Source organism: Pezoporus wallicus, unplaced genomic scaffold (assembly GCF_028554395.1).
Source record: "Pezoporus wallicus isolate ANWC-B61680 ecotype Strahan unplaced genomic scaffold, APGP_CSIRO_Pwel_v1 contig_3858, whole genome shotgun sequence".
Taxonomy (NCBI): domain Eukaryota; kingdom Metazoa; phylum Chordata; class Aves; order Psittaciformes; family Psittacidae; genus Pezoporus; species Pezoporus wallicus.
Genome location: NW_026638754.1, coordinates 2,186,413 through 2,197,001, shown reverse-complemented (window position 1 = coordinate 2,197,001; position 10,589 = coordinate 2,186,413). Strand labels below are relative to the sequence as shown.

General features: G+C 43.9%; 1 protein-coding gene across 2 annotated transcripts in view; it reads right to left on the bottom strand.

Moving 5' to 3' along the window:
* Positions 1-2,235: 2,235 nt before the first annotated feature.
* The window catches only part of CFTR (CF transmembrane conductance regulator), an 88,762-nt gene continuing 80,408 nt past the window's right edge, over positions 2,236-10,589 (bottom strand). Inside the window, exons 24-27 of one of the 2 annotated variants that reach the window (XM_057412180.1) lie at positions 8,587-8,676; positions 5,389-5,561; positions 4,931-5,036; positions 2,236-3,611 (exon numbers count right to left, since the gene is read on the bottom strand). In XM_057412180.1, the coding sequence (XP_057268163.1) occupies positions 3,405-3,611; positions 4,931-5,036; positions 5,389-5,561; positions 8,587-8,676 (576 nt within the window). In that variant the 3' untranslated portion in view covers positions 2,236-3,404. The remainder of the gene's footprint in view (positions 3,612-4,930; positions 5,037-5,388; positions 5,562-8,586; positions 8,677-10,589) is intronic. The other variant, XM_057412181.1, reaches the window with a different exon arrangement.

Genomic DNA, 10,589 nt, shown 5'->3' with positions numbered 1-10,589 from the left:
TATTTTTTTTTAATAACAAAGTCCTTTGTGAGAAGGATTTTTTTTACATACAGGTTTTTTTTTCAATCAAATGTATTTGAAGTGAAGCTCATGAAAAGAAAAAATCTCTTGAGTAATGCTCATCCTGTGTTCATGAAGGTCATTGTTTGTTCCTTCCACTGTGCCTGGGTTATAGCCTCATTTTCTTTTGTTTTTCCCTTTTGCCCCCTCGCGCTCCATTTTCCACCATGAACAGCATGTGCAACCTCCCAGTTAACTTTAGGTTAACAGCCCTCGGAGCTGTTATCCCACCAACAGCAAGTACAAGAACACTTGTGCTAAAAGGTAACGCGCTCCTCTTGACCCTGGTTGGGAAGCAGATGCTCTCCTCCTCCTAGTTATGGAGGCTGGTACCAACTTGCCCCTGTTCCAGCCTGAATGCTGAAGTAGCTGAAGTGGCATTTCTGGCCTGAAAGAAACAGCATGTTCCTCTTCTGCCTTTTCCCACTTAGAGGGCAGAGAGAGGACTTCCTGCAGCCCTTGCCTGAGCCCTTTGGGACAGGCAGCAGGGTGTTGGCAGGAGGATGCTGACGGCAGGAGCCGCTGTGATGTGCGCTGTGCTGCAGGGCAGGGACCATGATCTCACTGACTTATTTTTGCCTTCAAAGCACTCCTTTGAGTGTTCACATCAGCAGCTTCCACACATCCTGCCTATTGCGTGTTCCTGCTGTATTTACCTCTTCCCTCCTTGAAATGTCTCCTGGTCCGCTTGGTCCAAGTGTCCACCTCCTCACTCTCTTTAACAAAGAACCCCCAAATTAACGCTACTGACTGTGCAAGTTTTGAAGTGCGCACTGAGCCTCATGCCACCGTGGTTCTCTTCTGCTGATCTTTATGTATCATCTTGTTTACTTGGATAATAAACTCTCCCACATGGTATGTCTGCAGCTCTGAGTAATATCCTGAAAAAGGAGAGATCCTTGGCATTCCTCCTGCAGCTTGGCCATGGCGCAACTGCCCCGGCCTCCCCACCAGGCGTGGCCATGTGTGCTGTAAAGACTTGTACAAACGGAGAGCTGGCTGTGTGAGGAAAGCCATACACAGCATGAGGTGAACCGTTTGGGTGTAGGGAGAATGGAGATGGGGTTCAAAAGTGATGCTACTTCAGTATACAGTTTGTTTCCAGTTGTTACAAAGGCCAAAGCATGCAGAGCTTAGTGGCAGAGAAACAGTGATATGGCAAAACTGAGACCCAAAGGTATGCAGAGCACTCTGTGAGCAAGAGGCATCACTTCATGGAAAACATAACAGCAAGATGTTCATGCAGACAGAAAGGAGAGAGCCAGGTAAGTGCTAGAAGATAGCAAGAACAGCACTACAGTATACAGGACTGGATGGGGGGGGGGGGGGGGGGGGGGGGAAATAAGACAGAAAGAAAACTTGTATTTGCAGAGGAAATACGCAGAAACTGTGTAATGTGGGACAGAACTAGAGGAAAAACCCGGGTGGGAGAGGGTGAGCAGCTGCTCCAGAGTGAGCTCTGGAGTGCCTGCAGGCTTAGCCTGTGACCTTGGTGGCTCTTGTTCAGAGCCCAGCTGTAATGCTTGGTGCCCAGTATCGTGGGACACTGTCACAGGCTGGGGCAGAGCCGCAGTTCCCACCTGATACCTAAAAGCGTTTATTTATTTTCAAGCTTCCCATGTATTGCTCTTTGCAGGTTTAGGGCCCAAGCACTGTGAGATAAAAAGCTCACCTGCGAGTGCTTCACCGTTGTAAAGCATTTGAGTGGCGGTGCTGCTGACTAGCAGTTGTAGCGGTAGCAGTGCCTTAAAACGGCTCTTTCTGGAGCCCTTCCTTTGCCAAACCACCACCACCACCACGGGAATACGGGAGGCTGAGGAACGCGGCTGCTTCAGCCTGCAGCGGCGCGGTGCTGCGGCAGGAGGACGGGACGTGGGCCGACACGGCACGGCCCGGCAGCGGCGGTCCGAGCGCCGCAGCGCCACCTAGTGCCGCCCTCACCGCCCGGCCCTGCAGCCCGCCCCGCTCAGGGCCAGGCGCAGCGGTGAGATCTTCCCGAGCGGCTCTGTAATAAACAGAATGTATTCGTTAAGCATCATGCACCCGCTTGGCGAGGCTGCAATGGCTGAAGTGGAAGTAGCAAAGCAGGTCTGCGAGTTCTGCACCATGAGGGGGGTGTAACATGTCATGTCATACAGGCAGTTTATTTTTATTTTTTTATTTAAAGAAAAAATATAATCTATTCAAAATGTCTGTATCACTAGAATAGTGCACAAACACAGCGTCGGACAGTACTTCGCCTAACTCTGGGGCTGTCCTCGTTTTTCTAACAGCTCTATCATGATGTGACATCAAAGTAGTAGCAAAACCACCCCAACAATCCAAATATAAAACCTTTTGTACAAATATATTTTTCTTTATAGTACATAATCACTCTTAAAATACATCATTTCCTTAGTAAATGTTTGCAACAATATTGAAATAAATAAAATATCCTAGAGAAAGTTCAGTTTCATCATAAAACTGCAAACCAGAAGAGTATAAAAATTAATTTCATTATTAAAGTCTACTTCTGAGAGGTTTCCCCTGTTTTGTTTTTTTTGTAGGCCAGAGTAAAAGGCATGTCAAGGTGCCACACATAAGCAGACTGTCACAGTTCCGCTGCCAGGAGCCCTATCTGTCACTGGCTGCTTGTGTCAGCCTGCACGCATCCCACTGCGCAGGGTTGGGCTGGCAGTCTCCTAGGTTCTAAGAGAAAACACCAGTTCTCCCTTACCCATGGAGAGGTGACAGATGTTGACTGACTTGCAAGTCAGTGTCTTCTCTTCCCTCATTCTCACCTATGCCCATGGAGCAGTGCGCTGTTATGAAAGGGCATTTGGCCTCTTGGGCTAAGTTGGAATCGCAGTTGCTGCATGGAAAACAAAGAGGAGGAAGTTTTCTGTGTGCCTCATTGATATTGTCCTGTAATTTGTTTGAAGGAAATGAATCCAAAGAAGCTTTTTACATTCTGATTTTTCTATTTTCCACTCAGGTTTGATTATTTTTCTCACATTCTGCCTGCTGTCACCCCAGCAAGAACATTTCTAAAAGTTGACTGAAATGATTACGTCAGGCCAGTTAGGTTAATTCTGCTTGCCATGTCTTTTGTACCGAATTAGAGCAGCTCTTCAAAGGAAGTCTGGTTTTACCATTACAAGTGGCAAAACTTCAAAGACTGTACTAACTTGCACACAATTAACCATGGAAGGGAAGCAATTCCCCAATGCACATGTAGTCGCTGCAGTGAACACCTCATGCAAGGTTTGATTTGTGCCCAGCTCTGCAGGGTCAGAAGCGCTGGTGCTGTCCTCGTGGGGCACTGCTGGCGATTTGCTCCACTAAGAAGGTGCCCACACTGCACCTCACAGCCTTGTCTCCTGCACTTCTTCCTCCGTCTCCTCCTGCAAGGCAGTGATTTTGGGTCGAGGTTTGCGCTTGCTGGAGTTTCTGTGGTGTACTGGGAGTAGCTTCAGGCGATCAGCGTGGCTGATGGCTTGCCTGAAGGAGCTCTTTTCGTTCAGCAGCTTCTGAATGGATTCATACTGACGCAATTTATTGTCCTCTATTACCTAGAGAAACATACCACTCTCTTAGATGGGCAATGGTGGTGCTGTGAGAATTCAGCTAACACGACTAACACAGCAGGGAAGAGACATGAAGGCATAACAGAAAACTTACTCTAACAGGAAAAGCCAGGTTTACAATGGCTATTTCTAACTTCTAGCTTGCAATTTCAAACTGCAACCATAAAAACAGACATTACAATTTTAACGTAGATAAGCTGCCTGTTGTTCAAGTTACAAAGTGCCACTGGGCTTGCTGGTTTCTCCTTGCGACTTGCTTTTTACCTCTGAGATGGTTTGTTGAAGCCTCTAGGTACTGTGGCACAGCTAAAGTGCCCCGTTAAGAAAGTGTTAACTGCAGAAAATAAAGTTGTATCACAAGCAGGGGAAGGCTGCCAGCACAGTGCCAGGCCTTCTTTGCTTTCCTCTTGCCAAACAAGGAAGTGCTGCTCACCCCTGTTTGAAGGAGACAACAGGTTTGCCCTGTCAGGCTGTGCCAGCCTCCTGTCAGGCAGGAGACAGGTTAAAATGAGGCTCCTGCGCTGGCACTGTGGTGGCAGCGCGTCTCAGTCTGACTGGGAAGAGCTGTTAGCAGCTCTGTTGCTAAAATGTTGTTTGGAGGATGGCACCCCTGCTCCGGGCAGAGGCTGCCTGCTGCCTGCTGCCTGCCTGCGTGGGCCGACACAGCCTGAGCTGTGGGCTGGAGGCAATAAGAATAAGGTCCCCTCTTATGGAAGGGTCAAGAAAATACAGAGGAAGGAACCTCAATTTTAAGAACAATTACATAACTTGCCTTTTATTTCCTTTACTAATGATTTTTATATAACAAAGGAAATACCCCAGGACTTCAGTACTTTGTCACCTTAATTAAACAAGAAACGAATATTCAAGCGGCTTGACGAAAGAAATCAGTAATTCTGGTCACTAGATGTTTTCTTAGGAAACCCTTCTTCCCCATGCAGCCTCCTACTGCAAGTGCAGCCGTCTCTGCATTTGCAATGATAAAGCTCTGTGAGATGCTGGTATTTTTCTGGAGTTCCTGAGCCAATTGACAACATAAGGCACCTGGATCAGCAGTTGAATAGCCCACACAGCTTTCCTCCTGGATGAAAGAAGGAATCCAGCTCTTCCATAAAGCTCATCTGAACACAGGTGCCACAGCTCAGGTGAAAGAGCAAACAGGAGCATGCTGCTCTTCTGGTGACTAGGTTGCTCTGAATGACCCCCACCAACCCAGCCAATTTCATCATTTCTGCTTGGTGCATTGTTGCACATTCATCAGATGTAATTAAAGGAGAGTATGTGAGACTATGAGAAACACTCACCAAGAATCGCTGGCACTCCAGCATCGCCTCCAGCCTGTGTTCAGACAGTATCACCGTGCAGTTGGCAAATGCATGCTTCAGGGTCTTCCGGATCACTTGGGAAGTTCTGAAAGGCAAATAAGTGTTGGCGTTCAGTCTGCAGTGAACATGCTGGTGCTGCCAGTAACTTTACTGATGATATTTAAGTCTGGCTGCGTGCTGGAAGGCTCAGGCGCATGGACACCAACACCCTGCATCATCATCTCAGCTTGCTGCATTTGTGCTGTGAAAGTACATATCGGCCATAAAGCTAAGGTTGTAACTAGGCTTTCCTGACCCCCCAGGCAGAACTGCTGACATATCACTGAAATCAGGCTTAGTAACAGGCCAGACAAATTACAGAGGGGCTTTTTAGATGGTGCTGCCTCACTAATTTTCCTATTTCATATTAGAAGATAGAACAAATTAATGAAACATACACAGGGTCCAGGTGAGCACTTGGTTCATCGAGCAGCAAGATCTTAGCTTTGCTGAGAACTGACCGGGCAAGGCACATCAGCTGCCTATGGCCGTGACTGAGGACACAGCCGCCATCCACAAGAACGAAATCAAGCTGGCCTGGAAATTGCTCAATTACAGACTTCAGCCCAACCTGACGGAAAGAAAAAGGACAGGAGAAATCAGTGAGATACAGCTAATGCTGACTGTGGGTACAGCAACCAGAGCCTTTAATTTCCTTGCTTTTCATTTCTGACAGCAAAAACATAAATTGATGAAAAGGAGAATCTGTTCTATAAAGACTACAAGCTAAGTAGCTGAATGATGTGAAAAGCACTGAAATATTTGAATCCTATGACATGCTAGGATTTATGTTTGGAAGCTGAATTAATGCTTTATTTGTTTGTCACGTACGATGAGTTCTGGCATTTTGATCAAAACATTCTGAGTTAGCAAGCTATAGAAAGCAATATATTTGTAACTTCTTATTCAGTGGTGATGTACATCATTGCAAATACTGAGGAAAGTGATTTTTGAAAGGAAACCAACCCTCTTTGGCTATTAGGAGGGTAAAAAGAAATGACCAAAATTCATATGCGACATTATAGCAACAGAAAAGGCAACCCAGGTCACTGTGGCCATTGTCTCTATAGCTCTGAGAGCATTTCCATCTGTTTCTTTTTCTGCCCTAAGGGTCTTGTGAGCTTTGTTCATACTAATGGCCTCAGGGTCTTCCCTCTGCACTGGTGATACAATGCTTAGAGGAGTGCCCATGCCAAATGAAGCTGCTTCCCTTGGGTCAGAAACTGGAATCCAGCCCAGGAGATGTTTTCTGACTGTTTCTTCCAGTACTCCTTTTTTGCTCTCACGGGGAGAAGCATTTTGTACACCTTAAAGCAAAGCTTTGCATCTTCCACAGGTCCAACCTGATGGTGCTTGCTGGCTTAATCAGCAGCGTTTACAGAAAAAAAATGTTTGTAAAATAAAAGAACTAGGAAACACATGAGTTACATGGCTCCAAAAAACGTTAATGAAGAGCCCTCACTGGATTTTTTAAGTGTTACCAATCTGCAATTTGTTTGCATTGGGGGGGGGTTGAAGGAGGGGAAAAATTACTGGAATTCCTCCTTTGTGTTTCTGTTTTACATGGAACCATGCTAAACTGTGGTGTCTGGGTATGCACATTGTGTTCCTGTAGTGTTCATGATTTTATTTGTAAGTAAATTAAGGCCAGAGCTTTGTTTCTTGCTCCTCCTCTGAACACACATTGTGTCCTTCAATACAGTTTTGCATCTAAGGGCTGGAAAAACTGCACAAGGTTTCTCCGGGTACCTGTAGGTCCAAGCAGCAAGAGTAAAACTCAGCCCCAGAAGCTGACACAAGTTTGACAGACTCAGGTGCTGAAATATGGGGGCAATAAAAAGTGAAACACCTGATGTGTTCAGCCAAAGCCTTGCTCTCTGCAGCTGGTTGCGAGGAGCATAAAAAGCTGGTGGTGATCTCATGATGATCTTCTAAACGCTCAGCAGCAATTGTGGGTCAGGGCTATGCTGACAGTTAACCTTCTTGCTGCACCATGGTCCCAGAGTTAACTGCCTCACTGTCACTAACAAGCAAGCTCTCAAGAGCATGAACTTTGTAAACAATCCAATCACTCCTACTAAAAAGCATTACAGCTTTTTTTCTTCTCTGTTTGCTTTGCACTCTTGCCTGTGCAGTGAAAACCTCTATCACATATGGATTTGCCAAACTCCTTAATGATAAACACTTCAAAATACTTTTTTTTCTTTCACGCTGTTGTAAATGAGGTTTGGCTCTTTTAAAACCCCAGGCTCAATTCACATGCACAGTCAAAACAGTCCTTAAAAGCAGAAGGAGAGCTTGTCTTTCTCAAGAAAAAGGGTACTAATCCACACTCTATTTTCCCCCCAGCCTCAGAGAAGTGGAGCAGCACAGCACCGAGTACCCAACTGCCTCTTCTAGGACCAACTGAAAAGCTTCTGTCACATCATTTAACCAAAAACGTCATGATGTTTTTATTCAACAGTAAATTACTCATCGGAAGTGTCTACTTTCCTCTTTTCCAAACATGGGAGAGAAATAAACCCAAGACAGCAAGCAGAGATAGGGTTAAACTGGATGGGAAAGGAGGAAGATTTCAGATTAAGTGCCACAGTTGTATGCATTTTCTGACCCTTGAAACTTAAAATCAACAATGAAAATGGCACCAGATCATTTCTGAGTCTATATTAATTAGGACATCTGTACCTTGGGAAAAGGCATGTGTTCTCTAGGCTACAGCCCTTTCCCTCCCCTAACTCTCATCTGCCTTTTCTCTGGGCCTTATGTTACCTGTGCCACCTACCAAGCACTACCAGAGCCAATAGGTGGCATCTGACAACCGTAATGCGTGGGCTTCAGCTCATTGTGGAACAGAATTGTAAACATTAGGTCCCTAAACTTGGGGAATTTTAAACCAAAATATCTCAACATGAAATTGGAAGAAAACCTTTAGGTTCATAAAATCTAATATCCCATGATTCTTACTTTCCATGACAGAGCAGTGTGTAAACCTGATTGCGGTGTCAGGAAGTGCTCTTTCTCAGCTGACTTTATGCTGGCCTGAGAATTGCAATAACTGGAAAATATCTTGAGGAAAGATTTTTCTAAGCTGAATATAAATATTCCCTATTGCAATAACACCAGTGTTATTTCTAGGGCAGACCACAGACATTTCACTTTTCTTGGCCTCCAAAATGTTTACTAGTCATCTTTACACATTTTGATAGAAAAATGCCTTGCAGAGATCTCATGTATTTGGCAAAGCATTAAAATGAGAAAATGTTACAGGACTTTCTGCTGTATCAGCTTCCTCCACTGCTTTTTCTCTCAGGGTCACCCAGCAGAGCCAAACATAAAACATCCCCTATGCTAAATCACTGCAGGAGCTACCCAGACTGTTCTGTGTGGAAGTCCATCTTGGCGTTTTTTTCCTTAATCTCTGACAAAGGCACCTTTTTATTAGGAAATAAGGAAATCTGGTTTATAAAAGACACCTTTCCTCAGCACTTTATTTCCTAAGACTCTATAAATGTAACATACGACGATCACTTGACCTACACTGCATTCTGCCGTAACTACTTCACCAGAGTGATACAAGTAACTTTGAACAGTTTTACCTCCTCTGCAACTTTCCATATTTCTTCATCACTCCAATGCCCATAAGGATCCAAATTCATCCGAAAAGTTCCAGAAAATATGAACACTTTCTGCAAGAAAAAAGGATATACAAACACAGGTAGGCAGATACCCTGAACATTGTATAAAACATTGTAAATTGTAAAGCATACAGTCGAAAGAATAACCTTCTGCAATCACCAGATGGAGCTTCTTGCAGATTACTAAGATTTTTCAAAACATTGTTCCAAAAAAGGTTACTTTAAAAATCCTTACGTTCATTTTTTTGGCAGTTGTCTTAATCAAGACTTAGCCAAACTTGTTTGAAAAACATCAAAAATCAAATTTCAGCAGTTTTCAGAATCAAAGTTTTCCGATATTTCTACTTTGGAATAAGCCTTTTAAAAACTATTTTTTATTTTTTAATTATGTGGAACATAATTAAAATATATTAAAAAAAAAAAATAAAAATCCCTAAACCAAATTACATGCTTTCACAATTGTGTTTTGAGAGAGAAAATTTGTTAGGTATTTGTCAGTATTCAGGGACACTGTCCTAAATTGGTTTTCATCAATTAATTTCTCTTTTTGCTAATTGATTATAGCCAAATATGTATCAGCATAATTCTGTTACCTGACATTTCATCATGTCCCAGTCCTAGCTCAAAAGAGCTTTTTTGTTTCCTCACTTCCTCACTGTCACATCACTGAGAAATGACTCAGCAAGACCTGATTCATGACTGTAGCAGCCACAACCTGCTCTCATATGTGGCTCTCCTAATCAGTGCTGCAGACCCTGCTCTCTTCACGCTCTGTCCCATCCCTTCCTTCCATTACACAAAATGAAGAGGATGCACATTTCCTGGCACTGAGATGCATCCTTCTCACGCTGAAGTTTACTACTCAGTTCTGCTTTTAGGCACGCAGATTTGAGCGAACATCCCTCAGAAACACCTTTTGTATCTCAAAAAGCTGTGACTCAGACAAAACTAAATATTTGTTTAATCTCTTTTTACATGGGGTGGGTGTGTCAGGTTCTGGTGGAAATGAGGTTCTTCAAGGGACACTGGGGTTGCACAACGTTTCATAGAACACAACCAAACTGTTGTGTTCTATGCTGCAAGATACACCTGCTGTTTGTAGCAGGGAGAACTTTCTGTCAAAGAATGTAAGTGCCTTGTTGAGAAATACAACCGCTTGCTCTTTCCTTGTACGTAGAGAGCAAATACCAAAAGAAAAGATTTGAGACAATTACTTTCTTCTGTCTTCCTAAAGAAAATATGTATTTGAAGAAAACGTGCTGAAATGCCAGCAACTCACAGCCGCAGAATTTCTTGGAGTCTTGGTAGTCAAAGACTACACAAAGCAGTAAAGGAGTAGCTGTACCAGAAAAATATTCTTAGCAAGTGCTTGTCCATAGTTTGGCCAGTCTACCACAATTTTCATCTGATCTAACCTGGGAACACTGCATTCTTTCATCAGATTTCAAAGTGATTTACACACACATTTACATTAATCCTTTAAATAGATTAATGAAAAGTCTAAACGTGGCAGTGGCAAATAAATTACATTAATTAATTTGCTTAATAAAGACACGTAGGCCATTGCCAATAACTTATCTGGTGCAAGAGAGAAGGAAGTACCTGATTCAAGAGACCAGAATCAAGAGACCAGAAGAAAAGCAGCTGCACCGTGGTACCCTGTGGTCAGTGGAATGGATTTAAGTGTGATGGTACTTTTGCTGCCCTGCCAGCAACACCCCAGTGGAGCTGCAGCAGAGGCAGCAGCACACATAGCTAAAAATCACTGAAGTAGTACTTTTGGCAGAGATCAATGGGTAAGAGTAGACCCTTTCCTTTGTGATCATTATTGTCAATAACAATGAATGCTCTGGTGAAGTACAGCGAAGTCCTTTTCCCATGCCCCACACTGGTTAGGTGGCGTGAACAGGGCAACATATTTGCAGCAGGATTAGATTCTTCCAAGCAGTGGGTGTGGTGGAATA